The sequence below is a fragment of the Euwallacea similis genome, chromosome 7 (assembly GCF_039881205.1).
Source record: "Euwallacea similis isolate ESF13 chromosome 7, ESF131.1, whole genome shotgun sequence".
In the NCBI taxonomy this organism is placed as follows: Eukaryota; Metazoa; Arthropoda; class Insecta; order Coleoptera; family Curculionidae; genus Euwallacea; species Euwallacea similis.
Window position 1 is genome coordinate 724,233 of NC_089615.1, and position 21,775 is coordinate 746,007.

Below are 21,775 nucleotides of genomic sequence, written 5' to 3' on the forward strand. Positions count from 1 at the left end.
GCCTATAGGCTAAGTGATACAGGGAGTAGTAGGAAAAAGTCTGGAAGTACACATCCCAGAGGTTAAACTTAATATTAAAAATATTTCTTTATTAAAATATAAAGATTTATTAAATTAGTATAAAATGGTTCTACAAAAGTATTCTAAGCGGTAATTCCTAAGGCCAACAACTAACAATCAATTCAGTCTTCATTAGGATCTGCCTTTCTTCCTTTCCCAGTATTCTCGACTTTTTCCTTTTTGATTAGCTTCCTCGTCTTTTTATCCTTATTAGATTTTTCTATCGTATTAGACACTCGTTCAGTAGTTTCAACCATCACCGTTGAAGCAAGTTGGTCAGCAGCTTCAGATAAACTCATCACACTTCCTTCAGTACTAGTTCGAGACATCTGTTTATCATCAAAACTACTATCGCCACTCAATTTTTCCGATTTTATCTCATCTGGTATATCTATAACACTTTCCCGACTTTTTTTATCATTTTCCTTTAATTTCCAAGAGATTTTAACATCCGGCATTAGTTTCGGTTGGACGATTTGATTCGTTGAGGAAGGTTGAGCGGGAAGAACAGCAATTTTCACTGCAGGAATTTCTGCTTCGTAGTCTTCCGCAGGAACAATCCAAAGCTGTTCTGGTAGAATTTCGGTATTCAGCTGACTCCCATATACGCTCCTGCTCTGAATCATGGGGACGTAAAGGCTTTGGCCACAATTACAGTAACTTTCTCTGGCAGCATGCAAAGGACACATTAAGTAGTAGGAATGGCCAAACGATAAGTTTAACATGAAAACTGCTAGTAATAGGGAAATTTCAACTAACATTTTAGATGCGTCGCTAAGTAGCTACATATGGAATTTTCAGTAAATTGATGATTATTTTATATGGTAAATTGAAGGTTTATTTTAGATTTGAAGTGTAATAACCGGGGAGGCAATGGCTGCAATTTATAAATAATTAGATCATGTTGTAGGACGCGTTAGCGTTTTTCAATATTCGGAGTTCCATCCATTTCACGCAATTCCATATTTTGTGTATTAAAAGTGGTTCCAATTAAGTAGTCCAAAAGGTAATACCTGTCGATTGATATTTGCTTATTTTCAAATGTTGTGCGAGCTTGCTAAAACCGATCAGCTCAAAATGAAGCAAATGACTATGTATGTATGTCGCAGTGTTTGCATTTCAATTGTGCAACAAAAAAAAACCAGCAATGACCGAATTAATAGCGGAAAATTTTTCAAATGAGAGTGATTTTATAGTTTTGTAAATTTGCACAGAGCCCTTTAAAAATGTTTTCTTGTCAAAAAGTTTGCATAAAAGCTCGGTCTTATTATTTTTTATGTTTTCTTATCTAAAAGATCAGATGTTTCTATAATTGTCTAAAAATATGTCTTATTGGGAACTGAAATCAGTATTATCAATCCTACTTAAAAGTTCCAAAAAACCAATTCCTAAATTGCCGACGTTTCTTTTTTGTGTAGTGAGATTTTGTCGTTACTGAGTCATTGATCTGCTCGTGGTGCCGAATTTATTGATTGTAGCAAGTAATACACATAAAAAAAATATAAATAATAAAGCTACTTTATTTGGCACTTAAGGAATACCCGACTACGATATACGGGGTGTTTCATAATAGTATCTGAAAAATTCCGGGGTGAATCTCTGATTTTAAGAAAAAATTTTCATATGAACATGGGTCTGTTTTCGCTTTTTGCCTGAACCACAGGGTTTTCTTAATAAGTTCGTTCAAGCATTAAATATTTTTATGAAAATTGGGGAGCGTAAAATAAATGTAGAGGCACATTTTAAAACGGAAAACAATGTTTTTACTTTTACCAGTGGCGTCCTCATTGGTGTTATTCTGAACGAAATTTTAAATGAAAAATATGACACACTACTGGTTTTTTTTTAAATCAAAATGATTTTCTGAATGCTCCCTATTTCTGCAAAAAAATATCTCTTGAATGTTTTTCATAACATTAACTGTTTTCGTGAAATTTGGGGGAAAGACGTGATGTGTTGCGATGTAACTTTTATATTAACAACGCAGTTATTTTCAGCAATTTTTTGTTTTGTCTGAAATGATTTTTAATAATGTAAGCCATGACCGGTACCATTATCAGCTCTGTCCTAAGAACAAAGAGAATTAATTTCGGGAAGTCAGACACAAAAATTTCGTAAACACTCATAAACAATGTCCAAAAATATATATTTTCTTTAAATAAAACTCTCTGCATTTATGTTAGTTTTGATATTTCGAAAAAGAAGGTACCACGGGAAAAGAGTTATTACCATGTAGAAGGAAATCACCAACTTCCAAATCATCTTGTACCAAAATATGAAGATTTTATAACCATTGTCAAACTTATGAATTTTTTATTTCTAGACTAAAATTCACATCATGCATTGGATGCGAACAGAAGGAAATTATAACGGAAAACAGCCTGGAAGCCGTAAGAGAGATAGTGACTTATCTGCGAAGTAACTAATTTTATAGTGAGCCCTCGCTTTTTTACTAATGATTGATTTTTAATTATTTTCTACACTAGAAACCGAACATTTCATCATTAATTAAATTTCTGCTAAATTATACAAGTTGCAAATTCTACGATAATCACAAATACGAAGCATATGGTTCATAAAATTTTCCTGTGAATGTAACGAATGCATCGAAAATTATCAATAACTTCCAATTTAATTGCTATATTATACCGGGTGTCCTATTTCAATGGAAACAGTTTGATATCTCCTGAATTATTCAACTTAAAAAAATAAAAAATAAAAAAATTGTAGAATACCGGGAAGCAAGAAAAATAGCAATGCTCATTTTTTTGCAGCGAATCGCTGTTAAGGTTATTTGAAGGTCAACTTTAACATTTCAAATAGCAATCTATATATTTTTTTATAGATTTATTCCTAGTGTAATTCTGGATATTTTTTGTTGGAAACATTTATTTAAATAATGTCTAGTTTGTTTGTTATAAAATAAGAGCTATGTTTTAATGTTGTAATACAGTTTTTTTGAATGCAATGTAATACTAATTGCTCTATCGAGTGTTGAAATGTTCTGCCATTTTTTTGAAGACAACGTTGTATTCTTTAGTGAAAATATATTGTTTGCAGTAATACTTGTTGCGGCATATTTGCATATGCATTAATAATTCTTTGTCGTAAATCTTCGCATGTTGTAGGTTGCTGGCGATAAACAACAATTTTCAGATAACCCCACAGAAAAAAATTTGGCGAAGTCAAGTTGACATCTCTGATTTTATAACAAAGAAACTAGGAATAAAATTAATAAAAATATAAATTGCCATTTGAAATATTAAAGTTGACCTTCAAATAACCTTGACGGCAATTCGCTGCAAAAAATGAGCATTGTCACCTTTCTTGCCCCCCGCTATTATACAACTTTTTTTAGAAGCCGAATAATTCAGTATATCGAGTCGAATCATTCAGGAGATAAGCTGTTTCCATTAAAATGGGACACCTGGTATATGATTATTGTATGCATTCAAGTCAATATCAACAAAATCATTATTAATTATTAGATTTATAATGATAAGTTAGGAGCTATGTCTTATGAAAACCAAGCCAACGTGGCAACCGTCCTATCCGTCGTGAGGCGTTATGTATTTGCCGTCATATATACATTCTTTTTTAGTACTTAGGTGACACCACATTTTTACTCATATTGATATTTTTCTAGCACATCAATCATTAGTTTTTACCAATAAATCAGCTAGTTCAAACGAAAAGCACAACAATGAGAGTGATGCATTAGTACATATATGTCTGACTTACTCATACCATCGAATGGCGAATTTTAAAATACTCAATTTAATTTTATTTTTGCACAAAAAAGGCAAAACGTTGTATAAAGCAATAAAATAATAAAACGATATTTCTTTAAACTCATTTATAGGTAACTTTTGGCAACTTCTAGAACTCATTCAAATTTATATCTCGAATTTCATCCCTATAAATGGCTCAAGCAAAATGAGAGTTATCTATGCACCTAAATGAAAATCTAATAGAATTTTAAAGGCATTCCGAAAATTTAAAGAACCTTTTTGATACATTATAGATATCAGAGTAATAAGAAATGCCTGGTTATTTAGAGAAGAAGGCATTGCTCACCAAGGTATAGTAAGTGAAATAGTAGCAGCTATTGTTAACGGCAAGTAACATTACTTAAGAAATGAAAAATGGTACTTAATCTTAATTCAGGATCTTCAAGAACGGTTCGTAGTATACTGGAGGCGGGCTGGAGATTAGAAGCGTCCCAAGCCCTGTACAATTTTCTTAGCAGACTCAAGCAGCCACTAATTCCGATTTCAATTCAGTCGTTGGTGTTAGGTAACTAAGTTAAATAACAATTGCTAAAACATTACAAATAAAATTTGAGATCAGTTACGAAATTAGATTTTTTTAAAACGGATTCAGATAACAACAATGATAACGTAACCCCGGAGGTGGTGGCAGCCGACGTTCTAGGCTTAATTAGAGAAGACCTGTCCGAGAGACATATAAAACTAATAGGACTAATCTTGCACTTATTGGATTGCAGTATGAAATTGTCTCCAGCTGACGAGTTGCGGGGACATATGTTGCCGATTTCCATGTTGCCGATATTTTTTAACATTGAGGTTGTTAATTTTTTTCCATTGCGTTTTAATTCTTTTTCAAAAATAAGTTAACGTAAAAAATTATTTTCAGAACTACCATTTTATGCACGAGTGGAGACGAATTTTGTCAATCTTCGTCGAACTGATACGGCAAGCACCGAATGTACTGGAAACTGGAGATCTCGACATTGTCTTCTAAAAATGTTTATTTTGTTTAATAATACTTATTTTGTCTGCAATTATATTTCTATAATTCACCTGTACACTTAAAAAGCGTTATGTCAAATACGTGCAACATTCCAATATTAATCTCTTTCGAGGCCAAAGAAACAATATAATTAGATTGCATATTTTCTAGGCCACACGAATTTCACTGAACTTAAATAACCTTTTATTAATACTGCCTTCGGTGTGTCAATACACAAGGAACGTTTTTATAATAATAACAGATATCTAATTGCATCTTCAGCAACCTTGTTACTAACCCACTGGGGAATTAAGTAGGTATATCGAGACTAAAATATTTATTGACTTTGTATTAGGTATACGTACAAATGGAAATTACAACATGACATGTACTGGATTTAATACTTTGCAAAGTTTAACTCAACTCAACTTACATAAAAACACTACTAACTTTCGTTAGCTCCGCCTGAATTATCCGATCTGTCTCTATCTTTATTGCCTTTATCATCTCGACTGTGCCTTCGTTTCTTTACTTTGAATTTTTCCCAGTGTTTGTGATTTACTGTAGAAAAATCACTGCAGTGATCTGCTAAGTCTTTCAGATATTTTGATAGCCTAAGCAATTCATCATCTTTACACCTGTAAGCAATTATTAAAACGTATAGTTTTCAGTTTGATTTAGGCACCTCCTATAGCTTTGGCGATAAAATATTTAAAAAATCTTTAAATAATAATAATCTGCAATTTGACCACGCTACATACTGGGATATTTATTTGAACTAAATGGTGAATTTGAAGAAATTGAAAGCCATTGGGTCTGCAATTAGTATTAACTTTTGAGGGGTATTTGAGATATTCTTACCTATTTATGTGTGCTTCCCTGAACGGTCGTATTCTTAATCCGTTTTTAGGATTCATTATAAAGTTTCTACGAATATCATCAAACATAATTGTGTTTTTTGAACTAAACTGCTCAAACTTGCCCCATATAACACCTAGTGGTTTAACCTGTAAAGATGCAGATAATGGTTAAGAATGAATACAAAGTAAGATGTGTTTTCAAACTTCTATTAGTTATCAATTAATATGTCCTCCAAATTTTAAAAGAAACCCTAATTTCCACTGAATTTAGATCACCCTGTACAGGTTAGTCCAAATTGCTTCATAGAGGCCTACTCTAGTATAAACGGTATTATTAAATAAACTTTAATAAAATTGCTTACACGTCTGAAAGAAACCAGCATAGCCAGCAGTTGTAATTTTGCATATTAGGCATTACAAAATTTCCCTTAAGGAATTTATTTTCATGGGACAGTAACTACCTAATTAAAAGCTGAGGGCAACAAATTAATAGTTACTTACATCAATTATACCATATTTGGGAATGTGGACAGAAATCATAGCCAGAGAATCTAAATAAAATGCAATTTTGTAATTAGGGTGCCTATCTACACCCAGAAGCTTCATTTTTTCAATTATCCATTTCATATTTGTAGCTGACCAAATTACAATGTCATAATCTGCATATGCACTAGTTAAAAATTCATGTAAATATGGCCTCATAAGTTCCACTCCTGTAAAAAATGTTATAATAATTACTTCTTAATTTTAATATTATTGAAGTTGGGCACACCAGATTGGGCAGTTGTTCTGTGATCAAACAATGTATAATCAATATCCAAAACAAGAAGCTTTTTATCAGGCCTCAATTCATTTAGAATCTTAACTTCATAATCTTTAACTCTTTTGGAAACTTTGTTAAGATAAATCTCTTGATTCTCTATTGCTATTTCTTCATCTACAAAGAAATACTAATTATGAGATATTCTGCACATCACCAAAGAAATTCATTGACCTTCAATATCAAAGTCATTTACAACTTCAGGTAAATCAGTAGGGGCTGTCTTAGCTTCCTCAATGTCTTGTTCCAAGGAACCCATCATCATTATTTTGAAGTTTGGTTTCAGCTTTAATGTTGCTATTCTGCATTCTTCATCTGATACTTTTCCTTTATTGAGAATGAATAATAAAAATCATTTAAATGGCTGAGTAATTCTAGATCGTATAAGGGTAGTGGTTATCGTCAAGGTAGTGTAAGTTCAAATTTCAGTCATAAATATCTCTCAATTTGAGAAGCACAAAATAAAATATTGGACTAAATTATTTGGTACAAGAAAAATGTATGAAATCAGGAACCTTTTATTTTGAGATTCAACAGCTTCTGCCGCTCTGGTCGAACTGCGGTTTTATACAAGATTTCCCGCTTCAAATCCGCAACAGTATCATTTTCGGACACATATACTTCGTATTCTTTTCCACTCCATTTGATTATGAGAGGAATTTTGCCTTCCATTGCTGAAAATATAATATTTTCTCATAAATTTGAAGAGTTTAAGAGCGAACGTTTGATCTGCAAACAAAAATTTGTGGTTATGAAGAAGAGATGAGATGAAATCTGTCACTGTCAAAAATATGGTTCACCTGACGAAGAATTGACCAATAATAAAACAGAAATATTTCTTTTCTCTAATGAGAAGTAGGCATTTGTGTGACCTTGACCTAAAATATCTAACCTAACCTCAAAAAAATCTAAACAAAAAACTGCTCTAAAAGGAGGAAAGGGATCTTTAAAAAATATAGTGTATTTCTATATTTTTTCAGTTCTTTTAATTATTGTGTTATTTACTATGGATCAAATGGAAGATTTAACGGAGTCTAGTGGAGATGAATATACCGGCATTTTAAAGAAATTTGTAGATGTACAAATCCCAGATGATTTTGATCCAAATTCTGTACCTCAAACAGGTACTTAAATAGAAAATTAGTTCACCTTCAACCTGTTTAAACAATATATGAACAGATTTTCTTGCATCTCTCATCCAAATTTTGATTTATTTATTATTATTCATGGAATTTATCTTATTTTACAAATAAATTTAGCATTTTCCAATGTATGCAACCATTTTGCATTGTATTTTAGGAGAGGAATATCTTCAACATGTAATTTATGAAAGGAACAAGAAATGCCCAAAATGTGTAAAAGCAGATATTGATATTTCCAAGTACAGGAGTAACCAAACAGTTTTCTCGTATCAGGTATGATTAGATGTGTTCCATTCAGTTTGATTATAAAATTCTTTATTTCAGTACCCTGGACTGCCAGTAGCCTTAGAGAAATTTTATCCTACTAAAACATGGCGAGACAAAGCTCTGTATGATTTTAATCAATTCAGGAATTTTCTAGCCAACACAGTAACAAGAGATGAGGCAGATCAAGTTTTTTCAGCTGAAACTTTTCGCCAGAGACTTAAAGACCTGTCACATCCAACTTTCTCTGAGCTCACATCATATTCACAAGCATCCAAAATTTTTATGCTAGATTTAATTAACAACCATCTGCAAGATTTTGATGCAGCTACTGGGATAACAGAAGCATTAGGAGTCTGGATATATGGAATATTAGCTTTACTTGAGATGCCTTTAACACCAGATTGTTATGTAAAGATTAGAAATTTTGCAATAACATGTGGGAATATACGGTCTACATTCTCAGAAGATGTTTCTAAGCATATTGCCACACCATTAAATCTTTATATTGCAATTATAACTACTGTTTACAATCAGCAAGATATTGCTGATAATATATAAGTACCTAAGTGGTATTTCAATGTTATGGGACATTAAGTGGATATAATAAGGGCAAACTTAGGTAGTGTGAATGGGGGAACTGATTTAAATTAATACCTAGACGTAGCATATTGGCAATAATTCTTTTTGAAGAAATTGAAATTGAAAAAGTGTATATGTAGGTGCTATTCATATGGAATTATCCACAGGAAATTATACATAAAAAACAAAAATTCGCATTTTCACTACAAATCCATCATTTCTGAAGCATTCTTTACTTTAAGCTAGGACAAAGGCAGGTGCGAAGCACAGGTAACAAAATATTTTACATTAGTACTTCAGTAACGGGTACATTTATTGGGATTTAGACGTCAAACTCACGTTTGCAGCACGAAAATAACTTCATTGATTTATTACGTATTAAGCGTCTTTATTAATTAAAATTAAAACATGAAATGTACTAAATTTGATTATCCTATGACCGCATGTGCAAATTAATCAATATTGCAAATAAAGCGAGGAAGGGTGATTCATGTTTCCGCCTTCTAGCATTGCCAATAGGCTCTTGAGAGCTTGCTTCAGAACGATCAGATTGTCTCATCTCTTATATTCACACTTAACCGAAAATAAGAACGAATATAACGCTGTCCTGGTCGTCACATTATATGAAGACCCAAAATCTAATTACATTAAAAGATTCTGTTCTCGAACTCTTCCGATCGTGTTCTGTCTCTTTTGAACCACAAAAAATGAGGATATTCTGCCTTTATCTTCTGTTAGTCCCGCTGTGTTTGTTCGATAATAACCTCAATTTAGGGTTGTTGTCATTAATGTTTTGAGTGTTTTGACTTTAACTTTTCGAAGGGCACAAGGAAGAATTTCGTGAAGATTTTGTAATTTTCTAAATAAAATAATGGAATTGTTTCGTACTAATGAATTTTATATCTTTGTGAAGGGTGAATATTCATTGTGGTGGGATAGAAACACTGGGGCGTACATTCCCAAAACGGGTAAGTTGCATTTGCCTGAAAGTTTTATTCATAGTTTCAAATGATATGCCTGAACACTGTTTTGTTTAAGTGGTGTATTCATAATATTTCATTAACTACAGCGAACATAAGCTTCAATGTTTAGTTACAGCAGGGTATATGTATCTATTTTATTATTTAAGTTTTTTAGCTGCTGTGTATGCATATTTCAAGACAAATTTGCAAATTATGTAAAGGCTTTACTGATTTCTAAAACAACTCAATAATCAGTACACATGGGTGTTAAGCGCATCTGATCTGTAGGAAAAAAGTTCAGGAATAAATATAGTTACTAGATTACATATTACATATTTCAGGGTGGGATTTACCAGATGCTGAAGATCCCATTTGCCTCGGAATATGTGATGGAATAATAGGAAAAGTAGAACATGTGCCCCTTTTTAGTCCACGCCTTTTACTTATAAAAGAAAGTGGTCTTGTTGGAAAGTTACATGGACATCATGAAGTTTACAAAGTGAAATCCGTTGTTTTCCTCCCTCTCAACAATGAAAATACTGATTTAAATTTGCGCTGTTGTTCCAAACATCAATCTATAAGTCTCAAAAAGCCTATTACTAACAAAAATTCCCTGTTAGAGCTCCAAAAAAACACCCTTAGCAAAACTTGGGGCACTTTGAAAGTTGCTGGTAATACTATCAAAAACACTACACAACAGGCAGCCGCGATGGCTTCAGGAACACCTAAGAAAGATTTTAAGGACAAAGATAAATTTGAAAAGCAAATAATTGAGGAGTTTTACAAGATTTTTACGGATGCCAATTCTTTTTATTATTCACACTCAACTGACCTTACAAACTCCTTGCAGAGATTGTGTCATTTAGAGAAAGAGAACCTGATCGATACAAAATGTCTTTGGAAAACTGCAGATGATAAATTTTTCTGGAATAAATATATGCTGGAGTGCCTGCGGAAAAGTCAGGTATGTGGGTTGTGAATTTCTTTATGGAACTTACTTGGTGTTTTACATAGAACTCCTTATGCGACCCATGGATATTACCAATAATTCAAGGCTATGTTCAAATTGAGGATTGTAGGGTGGAGGTAGGGCCTTATATGGGTGAGGACGATAAAGCCAAACATTACGAAATATTCACTTTATGCATTTTATCAAGGAGAAGTCGATTCAGGGCGGGCACAAGGTGTTAAAAATTGATTTTTTAAAGTTATATTAGCGTTGTCAACATTAATTTAAAGGTATAAGCGGCGTGGCGTTGATGAAGAGGGGGAAGTGGCAAATTACGTAGAAACCGAACAAATTATTTCCTACAGATCGCATGAGGTCTCATTTTTGCAAGTCAGAGGTTCCATCCCTGTGTATTGGTCTCAGCCTGGCTATAAGTACCGACCTCCTCCCCGATTAGATAAGGGTACGCTGTTTGTTTCAGGCTTATTACTTACATTATTGGATATCTTTTAAAGGAGAGGGTGATACCAAAATAGCCTTTGAAAACCACTTTACCAAAGAAATTAAAAAATATGGTCCAGTTTGTGCGGTCAATTTGGTCGACCAAAGCGGCAAGGAGAAGGTCATATTTGATGCCTATTCTCATCACATGGTTTTGCTTGATAATCCATTCATCACATATGTCACTTTTGATTTTCATGAGTATTGGTAAGACCTCCGGATCAGGCTTTCATCAGGAATTATGCTTTGCAACTAAAACGTTTTAGTAAAGGAATGCATTTTGAAAATGTTTCAATTCTTATAAACGCCGTAGCAGATATTTTAAAGGACATGAATTACTGCTGGCGAGACAAACAGGGACACATCTGTTCCCAAAATGGTATATTCAGAGTCAATTGCATCGACTGTTTGGACAGGACGAATGTTGTCCAAGTAAGTCCTATGAGTCTACAAAAATTCCTTTTATTATTTGGCGATTTTTAGACAGCTCTAGGGAAAGCTGTAATGGAGATTCAATTCTGTAAATTGGGACTGGTTTCGCCTGAGGGCGAGATCCCTCCAAATATCAAAAATACGTTCCAGCTTTTATGGGCTAATAACGGGGACGCGATTAGTAAGCAATATGCTGGAACTAATGCGCTAAAAGTATTGTATTATTAAAAAACCACTCAAATGTCTTAAATGTGAAGTAAACTTACATTTTAAGGGTGATTACACTAGAACCGGTGAGAGGAAGTTTACAGGAATAATGAAAGATGGAATGAACTCAGCTAATCGGTAAGATTTAGGCGAGTTGCTGTAATGATTTTGGGAAGACTGTGCACGATCTAGGAGAAAGCTTTTCAGTTCATATACAGGGTATGTCAAATTCGACCCTCACCATTAAGATTCCGGAAACTAGAGGAGATACGAAGAAGTTTAAATGGGGTCAAAATTGCGTAATTTAGGACTTGGCCAAATGGCATTTTTAAAATTTGAATTTTTCAAGTACTTCCGAAGATATCTACTAAATACTAAATACTAATACTACTAAAAAAAACTAAAAATTAGAGATTTCGTTTTTATTTATTTTTAGCGTTATTTGACAAGGAAATCCTAAACCTCAAGCACATTTTCATTGCCACTTTTTCTCAGCTACACGATGACATTTTCAAATTTGCATTTCGACGTTTCGCCTTTCGTCTACCATCATCTTAATTCATTATCAACTTAATTTTTTTTATGGGCACCATATTGGGTTTTTCGACAGAAAAATAGTACGTTTTATTCCGATTTTATCGATATACAATGTCCTATTTTATTGCTATATATTGCTATTTATTGCTATATTATTGCTATTTTAAACGCATAAATATTTAAATATAAAGAAGTATTATCTTAGTTTAACTTGACTCCATCGAAGGATTTTCTTATATACGCATTACATGACAGAACTTGTCGAACTAGATCGGCGCGCGTAGATTTTCAATGAAAATGAATTTCACAAATAAAAAACGAGATATGTTAAGACTATTACAAATTTGATAGGAACAGTACGAAAACAGCTCAAATGTATTTTGAGTTATATCCGGAAAGGCAATAGCGCATAAAACTTTATTTAAAACTTTGGATGAACAATTAGCTGAATTTAGTGCTTTTCAAAAACCTAGGATGAAGTATGGAGGCAGAATGAAAGAATATATTAGAAATAACTTATTGGCAGAGGTAAAACTAAATTTCATATTACAAAAAGGTAACATTTCCTTGATTTTTTTAGATAAGTGCTAATCCTTCACAATCAACTTATCAAATTTCATCAGATATGGATGTGCCACATACTAGCGTCTGGAGGGCATTTAAAGGAAATTATTTAAAATGTTATAAAATACACATTTACTCTAAATTACATCCCGACGATTCTCAGAGAAGAATGATTATTCTCCAGATTTTTTAACAATCATTATTTGGATCGACGAAAGTACTTTTTCAAACTATGGTCTGTCCAATAGAAATAATGAACATATTTGGAATAAAAATAACCTTAGACGCTTTCGGGAAGTTATGCCGCAAGTTCGCTTTCGTTTAAATGTATGAGCTGGAATTTGTAACAATCAAATACTCGGACCTTGTTTTTTCAACGAGACACTAAATGGTGAAACATATATTCAGTTCTTGATTACCCAATTTGAAGATATGTTGATACGTTGCTCCAGAATGACGAGGCCCCTCCATATAATACTAAAGCTGTTTGTGACTACTTAAATCAAAGATTTCCACATAGGTGGATAAAAAATTCAGGGCCGATAAGGTGGCCGCCAAGGTTCCCCGATCTTACAGTTTAGGATAATTTTTTTATGGGGCACTTTGACAAAGAGACTATATAGGAAACAAGAGTATAACACAATAGAAGAACTTAGAGAAAACACAATTCAGATTAATTAGAATAAGAGATATTATTAGAGCTATCGCTATTTTAAAACGACGTACTCGTTTATACAGGGTGTCCTGAAAATCAATGTCAAAAATGGTATCACGAGATTATTTGGGTCAAACATTAAGATTTAGGTCAAAAGTTATTTGAAGAAAGTTTCTCGTTTAGATGTTATTGGCGGTCAAAGTTTTTGAAAAAAAACATACTTTTTGCTATATCTCGAGAATGCTTCAATGGATTCTAATGAATCCCATTGTGCATTTATTCATTAGTATAGGGATTATTTTTATGGAACATTTATGTCTTTTCGCAATGTAAAAGTGGTAAATTTTTAGCCATCTTCGTACAAAAATTATCAGAACTTTTTGTCGGGTAGCTGTATCGTATCGGTTCTTTTTTTCTGATGATACATTAGCCTTTCTCCAACTTTTCTATCTCTTGGAAATTTCTCGTACAGTTAACATTTCACGTTGAAAAAAATTATTTTCTTTTCTCATGCAGAACACCAACTTGCCATTCCTTCGATAATTATCGACACTTGTCGATGTGAACGCTGACGTCACTTATGGAAAATGTCATAAAAATTAATCAAAAGACTGAATTCATAAACAAAATTTTAAAATAAAAAAACAATTTAAATGAACTATAAAAAGCGATAAATATGAAAAATTCAATAATTAAAAAAATCATAGCAGATGTTCAAAGTAACCCAAAAGAAACGTCAAAAAATTTTGATTAATTTTTATGAAATTTTCGATAAGTGACGTCAGCGTTCACATCGACAAACGTCGATAATTATCGAAGGAATGGCAAGTTGTTGTTCTGCATGAGAAAAGAAAATAATTTTTTTCGACGTGAAATGTTAACCGTACGAGAAATTTCCAAGAGATAGAAAAGTTAGAAAAAGGGCTAATGTATCATCAGAAAAAAAAACGACACGATGCAGCTACTCAATGAAAAGTTCTGATAATTTTTGTACGAAGATGGCTAAGAATTTACCACTTTCACATTGCGAAAAGACATGAATGTTCCATAAAAATAATCCCTGTACTAATGAATAAATGCACAATGGGATTCATTAGAATCCATTGAAGCATTCTCGAGATATAGCAAAAAGTATGTTTTTTTTCAAGAACTTTGACTGCCAATAGCATCTAAACGAGAAACTTTCTTCAAATAACTTTTGACTTAAATCTTAATGTTTTGATCCAAATAATTTCGTGATACCATTTTTGACACTGATTTTCAGGGCACCCTGTATGTCCAACAGGAAGGTCCCCAATTTGAGTACTTCTTGTAATATTTAATAATAATTTGAATATAATAATAAATGTTCATTCAAAGTTTTAAATAAAGTTCTATGCGGCTGTTGTCTTTCCAGATATAATTCAAAATACATTTGAGCTGTTTTTGTACTGTTCCTATCAAATTTGTAATTAAAAAAATCTCGTTTTTCTTCATTTATGAAATTCATTTTCATTGGAAATCTGGTCGCGCCAATCTAGTTCGACAAATTCTGTCGTGTAATGCGTATAAAAGAAAATCCTTCGATGGAGTCAAGGTCAACTAAAGCAATATTTCTTTTTATTTAAATATTTGGGTATTTAAAATAACAAATTATAGGAAATTGTATATCAATGAAATCGAAATAAAACGCACTATTTTTCTGTCGAAAAACTCAATATGGTGCCCATAAAAAAAATTAAGTTGATGGTGGTAATCGAAAGACGAAACGTCGGATGGCAAATTTGAAAATGTCATCGTATAGCTGAGAAAAAGTGACAATGAAAATGTGCTTGTGGTTTTGGACTTCCTTGTTAAATAACACTAAAAATAAATAAAAACGAAATCTCCAATTTTTAGGTTTTTTTAGATATTTTAGGAAGTACTCGGAAAATTAACATTTTGAAAATGCCATTGATCAAGTCCTAAATTACACAACTTTCCCCCATTTAAACTTCTTCGAATCTCGTCTAGGTTCCCAGATCCTAATGGAAAGGGTCGAATTTGAAATATTCTGTATACATAATGTCGTACATGAATAATTTAAATGACGGAAAGTTTTCTCCAAGAACGCATTATTCCAATAATTATCAAAAAATGGCATGCTTGGTGTGATAGTCTTATGGTATTTATTATTAAATAGAAGTTGGAATGGCTTGACTTAATGGCTATACAGGGTGTCTCCAAAAGGTCTTTACAACGCTCTACCAAAGGTAGCTGAGATCAAAATAAAACGATTTAACCACATTTGCCTTAGTCCAAAAGTTGATAATAACCGAGCTACAGGGTAGCACACAGCAACAGAACAACAGGGGTTAATTTTATTCGCCGCATTAATTTTTGTGTGCGTGTAAATGGTGGGCATTTTGAACAGTTACTTAAGTAATTTTTTAATGTTATTTTTAATATTAAAAAATAAAAATTTAGAAAATTACATTCCTTTCCATTTACTTTACAAGCGTTTCTCTCGAAAATGATTGCAGTTAGCGACTTGATTAAGATATACCTTTTTAAGCAAAAATATCGCGCAAATACGTTTTTTCATCCAAAACTGGTTTACTGTTAAAAACAAAAAAATTTGAAGGACCTAAATAAGTACCTAATGCGTATACGTGGGGCCCTCTGCGATTTACCGAAATTTTGTTTGTAGATATGAATTCCTCATCCCGAAAAATCCCCTTGTAGAAAATTTCATGAGTTTTCGTTTTGCCATTTAATAATTATGGTTAAAAATTAAATTTTGCATTTCAACTTTGCCACCCTGTAACTCGGTTATTTTTAACTTTTGGACTAAGGCAAATGTGGTTAAATCGTTTTATTTTGATCTCAGCTACCTATGGTAGAGCGTTGTAAAGACCTTTTAGAGACACCCTGTATGAGTGTAGCCTATTAAGCGTTTTTTTTTTTGTTAAAATAATTGTGAAATGAATAAATAAATACACCCTAATTCTCTGGCCTAGCAAGTGTTTGACACTAGGTGTGTTACCGATTAAATTTACCTAAGGTAGATAAAGTCGTGGGATTATTTTTTTCGTTCATTGAGTCGCATCTTTATAAGATTTGTAGACAAAATGTGTTTCTAATTCTTATCGATTTCCACTCTTTTGTAACGCTCCGTTACATTACTCTTCGACAGTTTTATAGTTGCATTTTTATCGCGAATGAATGTTAAAAATTTTATTTATAAAAAATGGCTTATGAGGATTATCATGTGTTCACTTTGTAGATACCTTACAAATCATTTTAAGGATTCAGTTCGCCAATGCGCTTTAAACATAATGCAAGGTGTGGAGTTACGTGAATACGAAATTCAAGATTTCTGGACTTATTTGCGTGTAGCAAGTTGCATTGCGAACGAGTACCTCCCCAAAGAGACCCCGAATTTAATCCCTCATCTAGCATTGCAACAGGAGTTTGCTCTAATCGATTTAATTTATCAAATCTCTAGGTCAGTCCCGAAGAGTTCTTATCGAATTCACGTCGCCATTAAACTTAAAAAAAAAGCTGCATTTTATTATTCGTGCTTGTAGTTATGTTATTTTATTGGTGCTTCTGATAAATTAATATAAATGATATTTCACGACGAGTTGACGCGATTTTGCAAGCGGATTAACGTAATTTTATGATATTTTAAATGGTTTTTATCAATAGGTTTAGATAGTGAACAGGTTACAACGGCTTTGAAGTTATGGATCGCGTAAACTCGTCGTTTCAATCCTCACGTTTCATTAGTAGATGTTCAAGCTGTGTGGTAATACTTATGTTGTGACGTGAAGTTGGATTTCGTTTGAGTCTTTTTTTAATATAAAATATATGAGTTTCCTTAATTATTAGTTCCACTAAAAGTGTAATATCAGAGGAAATAGTTAAATTAAAATTCTGGTTATTTACTTCTCATTTTAAACAGCATTTATACAAAATGCGTTTCAATAGTTAAAGAAACTCCTATTTGTTGTACATATTAAACGAATGTATAGAAATGTGTGGAGCTTTTTATTTTGTCTGTTGTTAATTACCCAAGCTAAAAGTGCTAGGATTGCACAAAGTACATTTTAGCAGGATTTCACGTCATCAGTTTTCTTTTAGGTACTACTTAAGCCGATTCAAAGATTCGGCCCGACAGGGAACAATCGACATAATGTTAGGTAAAGTCAAACTAATATAGACATTTCGTATTAAATTTTTTAATACTCTATTCTGTCCATTTTACATTTGCCCACCCCCTGCACAAGTACATTTTATGGTAATTGTTTCTTTGTCCCAGGAAACTATGTCTCAGAAGACCTTTTTAATGATTCAAAATCCAATTACGAAGAAGACAATTTGGCCACCGCTGAACACGTCAAATTGTTAATTGAAGATTGCAAGAAAATGTTAATTAATCAACCCGAATATGTAGTCGGTGCTTGGGGTTTAATAAACGCCGACCCCGTTACGGGAGATCCAAACGAAACTGAAATAGATTCCATCCTGATTCTCACCAGGGATTCCTATTATGTTGCAGATTACGATGATCAAGTCAGTGGTTCATATACATATTATAGGGGTTTGTTACTCAGGTGATAAATTTATATAGGTGGATAAAGTGACAAAATACCAAAGGGTTCCTCTAGAAGACGTGGATTTGCTTGAGTTTGGTATGCCCCAATCTGCAAATACTCTATTTAAAATGGGAAATAAGAATAAGTATTGTGTGAGAATAAATTATAAGGTAAACGGAGTTAGTGGATACTACCACATGTTTCGCTCAACTCACTTGCGTTTTTTCAACAATATGGCGGTGGTAATTAAAAACGTAGAAGAAGAAATAGGTAAAACTGAAGTTGGCACGATAACAAGTAGGAACAAATGACTGATTTATTGTAGAATCATTGAAAACCATTTGCGAAGCATTTTCAGTGGCGATTGAGATAGCCAGTCTACCAGCAGTGCCCTTAAACATGGGACAGCCTTTGGACAGGCGGAAATCCAAAAATTTACAAGAGCAAGCGAGCCGCGGCGGTATTTATTTGGATTTAGTCAATATTCCGCAAATAACGCGCAATGTTTCCGAAACTCAATTGTCAGCAATTAAATCCGCCGGTATAGTCTTTCAGGCAAAGGAGTTAAAAAAATCATTGTCTTTAATTTTCAGGTTCCAAAGCAATTTCTAACATGACCCAACAGTTTTCGAAACTAAATAAAATTGCTTTGAAGTCGAAATTAAAGTCAAAGCCAAATTTTTCAATTGGACAGCCAAGGAGGCCAGAAAGCTCAAGTGAATCTGACGAAGAGTACGAAAATTCTATATTTCAACCTCGCGCTTCTGGTGATAATTCTTCACTGCACTACGCCTCGGACTCTAGTGCTGATTTAAGTCTTGAGCAAGGTAATTTTTAGGTGCTGTAAGGTGGTGACTACTATCAACGTAGATTTTCCAAAAGTCAATATTGATATAAGATCGTTTTATGACGAATACAGAACACAAATAAGTTTTTTATGTACGTTCATGTCGAAGCTAAATTCGATCTTATACTCGACTTTGACTCTGACACATTTCAGCTGTAAATAGTGAATTAAGTTACAACATGCAAGTCTTATCTACAAATATTTCCATCGTACTCTTCATCAGAATTTTTTGATACACCTATTATTTGCAACTTTTTCTTAGGCATAGAATGCACAGAAAATCCTTTAGCATCGGGTGACGATGTGTTTCTTCCAAGCGTAGGGATAGTTATGGGTCAAACTAACAACTCTGCTGACACGAGTGAATGCACTTTAGAGCAAAAACGAAACCTGCTCAGCCGAGTAGATTCTGCTCAGCTGGATGAAATGCAACTTTCCAGCATCATGCAGAACGTCATGATGGCCACCATGCCCGAGATACAGGTAAAATTATTGAAATTCGACAGAATCAGCAGATGATAAATATTTTCTTCATGTGTGTAAGTTACCTCAATATAACGTCACTTTGGTAAATGGTTTGCTAAAATACCCATGACATACCCCTTCGCAAAATAAAAAAAATATATATATTGGAACAGTTATTACTTGTTTTACCATTTTGGAAACATGGTTATTCAGGTAAATTCAGAGCACGTGGGGTCGGATCAGAAGCCGGAGCCTCCAAAGACGTTGAAGCTGGAACAAAAACATCTGAGTCACTCGTCAAGTGAAATTGACGATCCCAATTCTCTTGTCGAGCACAAGGAGATGGATCGATCCGCTTCGGATTATGAAATTCAGAAGAACATAACACAAAGCCAGAGTGATTCGGGATTAAAGCATAGGTTGGCGTCTGTTGCCAGTCCGGTAAGTACACGATGATGAATTTTTCTATTATTGAAAAATAATTTTTTGATTTCTTATAACTGTTTTCAATATACATATGCAGGATGTTACAAATTAACTGGCCGTTATGGGATTGGAAATTATAAGAGATACAAAATCCACTAAATTAAGATAATAATGTGTAATTTAATGCTTATTTAAAATTTGTTTTAAGATTGGGAAAATTTTTAAATTGTAGATTTACTCCCCGAAGTATATCAGCAAAAGTGTTATTAATGAATTCTTGTTATAAAAAAATAAAAAATCTTTTTTAGGTTTCCACAGCTAAAGAGTTGTTTTCTCCATTGAGCAAACTGGCAAAAGGTGTTCAAACCTTTGGAGCTAATTTAGATCCAAGGAAATTGAGTGGGCATGTGCGACAAGTGACCGCCAGAGATATGGGCGAACACAGAAAATTGCAAGAAAAATGGGTTACCAGCAAATGTAGATTAATTGCTCTCTAAAGGTTTTTATATACAATGAGTGTGTTAAATATTTGCATTAAGGTTTTTCTTTAAAATCGCAGGATTCCGATTTCTACAAGTGCACAGTTCGAAGTTCACTTTTTAATATTAAGTTAAGGCCTAATTTCGTTTAAAAACGCAAAACGTGTAGGCAATTAAGTAGTAACTACACGCTTATAGAGCATGTCAATTATTAAAAAAGTTAAAATTAAAAGGATGTAATAAGGTCAATAAAAAGTAGTGAGTTAGCAATTTATATGCAAATAGACAATAGTGAAGCATTATTGGTCGCAGTAATAAGGTAACTGGCCACATATTTTAGGATTTTTTTATAAGAAAATATATTTGAGTTTTAACGCTGGGTCCCAAAGTCAGCCAGACATGCTTGATGATCGTGAAACATGAGAAATTAAAAACTAAACTAAACGTTTTAGATTTGTTTAGAGGATCAAAATGTGTGAAGAGAAATCGTCAAAGGGTTTTGCAGTTTGTCATTACATATTAAAATTGTTCGTAGTAATACCAAATTAATCTATTAAGTGGGTATTGTAAGTGATGTGTATAAATTCGTATTTGTATGTCAGCATAAGATGTCGATGTTTTAAAATCAACCAATCAGTCTCGTTTGGATTTCAGGTGTTTGCCTTTGAATCACATTTTTTTCTATTAATTCCAATTTTTTTACTATTACTTTAGTGCAATTTATATAGCTTTATGCCATCATATCTATTTATAAAGCGATCATAGCTTACTTCCAGCGGTTGAACTTAGACAACTTTTTATAAATCACCTAATACTAAAATAATTTACTTCGCCTAAAAACAATTATTCAACCAAAGTTTTACCACATTTACATTATTAACGTTCCTATTTTAAGGCTATTTGATTAGATTACTAAAGGTCTCAAACTATGTTCTCTAAATGCTAAAAGATCATCAGATAAGTAATTTTAATTTATTGCACCTGTAAATAGAGTGTAAGTACTTAATAATATTAATACCAGCGCTCACCAATAATAGTTAGTTAATTATATTATAATGTTTTTAGCCGAAAATAATTAGGAAACGCTTTTTACCAAGTGGTATATTAATAATGTTAGGAACTATAAATTGTGAAAATAAAGAACTGAACTAATCTGAAAATATTTAAAACTATAATTAACGACTATTATTAATGAGCCACTCAGTATAGGATAGTTTTTTCGTTCGTTTTACGGGGTACAAGGCGGTACAAGTGTTTAAAAAAAAGTGAGATAGATCTATTGGTCTAGAGGATGGAGCTATCTTCATTTCTATCCGATAATTAGGAGATTTTTCAAAATTAGTCATTTTATATTACTTAAGTTAACGAAAAATTTAAAACAGTCTCTTAGAAATTTGTTTACGCCGAACCCATAGGCGTAAGTATCAAATTTTTGTCAGCAAAAATGAATTTTCGTAAGGGTTTCTTTATCGAATTCTGACTATACTGATAGACATTGTTGTCTTTGCCCCATTAAACTAACGAAAATTTACGCATTTTGATAGTATACACAACATTAGGATGTGATATTAATTTATAGTTGGCCGTTGAATTTAGATTAAAATAAATCAAATTATACACATTTAATCTTTTATCATTAACCACCGAAAGAATAAAAAACAACGTACAGAAAAAAATCAAATATTATCTGTAATAGCGCAATAGCAGAGTAT

General features: G+C 32.8%; 4 protein-coding genes across 5 annotated transcripts; 3 read left to right on the forward strand and 1 right to left on the reverse strand.

The window, feature by feature from the left end:
* The first annotated feature begins 1,207 nt into the window (after nucleotides 1-1,207).
* Nucleotides 1,208-5,147, forward strand: LOC136410107 (uncharacterized). Its single transcript, XM_066392073.1, has 6 exons — nucleotides 1,208-1,260; nucleotides 2,342-2,478; nucleotides 4,085-4,177; nucleotides 4,228-4,356; nucleotides 4,444-4,646; nucleotides 4,717-5,147. Exons 1-6 carry the CDS (start codon nucleotides 1,208-1,210, stop codon nucleotides 4,822-4,824), a joined length of 723 nt encoding a protein of 240 aa, XP_066248170.1. The 3' UTR covers nucleotides 4,825-5,147.
* Nucleotides 5,135-8,916, reverse strand: Ublcp1 (Ubiquitin-like domain-containing C-terminal domain phosphatase 1). Its single transcript, XM_066391714.1, has 7 exons — nucleotides 8,820-8,916; nucleotides 7,008-7,166; nucleotides 6,667-6,819; nucleotides 6,445-6,609; nucleotides 6,174-6,385; nucleotides 5,674-5,819; nucleotides 5,135-5,450 (listed from the first exon to the last, which is right to left on the reverse strand). The coding sequence occupies exons 1-7, from the start codon at nucleotides 8,842-8,844 to the stop codon at nucleotides 5,258-5,260; spliced, it is 1,053 nt and encodes a 350-aa protein (XP_066247811.1). The 5' UTR covers nucleotides 8,845-8,916; the 3' UTR covers nucleotides 5,135-5,257.
* Gem2 (Gemin 2) lies at nucleotides 7,425-8,671 on the forward strand. Its single transcript, XM_066391716.1, has 3 exons — nucleotides 7,425-7,616; nucleotides 7,792-7,907; nucleotides 7,959-8,671. The coding sequence occupies exons 1-3, from the start codon at nucleotides 7,499-7,501 to the stop codon at nucleotides 8,457-8,459; spliced, it is 735 nt and encodes a 244-aa protein (XP_066247813.1). The 5' UTR covers nucleotides 7,425-7,498; the 3' UTR covers nucleotides 8,460-8,671.
* Nucleotides 8,917-9,141: 225 nt separating the features above from the next.
* Nucleotides 9,142-21,684, forward strand: sp3 (spermathreecae). Of its 2 annotated transcripts, XM_066391610.1 has the most exons (17): nucleotides 9,142-9,448; nucleotides 9,784-10,406; nucleotides 10,457-10,626; nucleotides 10,682-10,854; nucleotides 10,907-11,099; nucleotides 11,159-11,324; nucleotides 11,376-11,537; nucleotides 11,599-11,669; nucleotides 16,532-16,753; nucleotides 17,392-17,450; nucleotides 17,570-17,823; nucleotides 17,882-18,116; nucleotides 18,172-18,387; nucleotides 18,440-18,673; nucleotides 18,956-19,176; nucleotides 19,372-19,599; nucleotides 19,893-21,684. In XM_066391610.1, the coding sequence occupies exons 1-17, from the start codon at nucleotides 9,352-9,354 to the stop codon at nucleotides 20,079-20,081; spliced, it is 3,513 nt and encodes a 1,170-aa protein (XP_066247707.1). In that variant the 5' UTR covers nucleotides 9,142-9,351; the 3' UTR covers nucleotides 20,082-21,684. The 2 variants fall into 2 exon arrangements, with proteins under 2 accessions (XP_066247707.1, XP_066247708.1); XM_066391611.1 differs by lacking the exon at nucleotides 16,532-16,753.
* The last annotated feature ends 91 nt before the right edge of the window (nucleotides 21,685-21,775 follow it).

Bases quoted from the DNA above. Each gene is read 5' to 3' on its own strand.
- LOC136410107 (XM_066392073.1), top strand. From the start codon at position 1,208: ATGACCGAATTAATAGCGGAAAATTTTTCAAATGAGAGTGATTTTATA. The intron at 4,178-4,227 runs GCAAGTAACATT...ATCTTAATTCAG, and splicing joins AGTAGCAGCTATTGTTAACG to GATCTTCAAGAACGGTTCGT. The intron at 4,357-4,443 runs GTAACTAAGTTA...AAACGGATTCAG, and splicing joins AATTCAGTCGTTGGTGTTAG to ATAACAACAATGATAACGTA.
- sp3 (XM_066391610.1), top strand. From the start codon at position 9,352: ATGGAATTGTTTCGTACTAATGAATTTTATATCTTTGTGAAGGGTGAA. The intron at 10,407-10,456 runs GTATGTGGGTTG...TGTTTTACATAG, and splicing joins AGTGCCTGCGGAAAAGTCAG to AACTCCTTATGCGACCCATG. The intron at 10,627-10,681 runs GTGTTAAAAATT...ATTAATTTAAAG, and splicing joins CGATTCAGGGCGGGCACAAG to GTATAAGCGGCGTGGCGTTG.
- Gem2 (XM_066391716.1), top strand. From the start codon at position 7,499: ATGGATCAAATGGAAGATTTAACGGAGTCTAGTGGAGATGAATATACC. The intron at 7,617-7,791 runs GTACTTAAATAG...ATTGTATTTTAG, and splicing joins AAATTCTGTACCTCAAACAG to GAGAGGAATATCTTCAACAT. The intron at 7,908-7,958 runs GTATGATTAGAT...TCTTTATTTCAG, and splicing joins AAACAGTTTTCTCGTATCAG to TACCCTGGACTGCCAGTAGC.
- Ublcp1 (XM_066391714.1), bottom strand. From the start codon at position 8,844: ATGAAGTTATTTTCGTGCTGCAAAC. The intron at 7,167-8,819 runs GTGAGTTTGACG...TTATATTTTCAG, and splicing joins GTTATTTTCGTGCTGCAAAC to CAATGGAAGGCAAAATTCCT. The intron at 5,451-5,673 runs GTAAGAATATCT...AATTGCTTACAG, and splicing joins AGGGAAGCACACATAAATAG to GTGTAAAGATGATGAATTGC.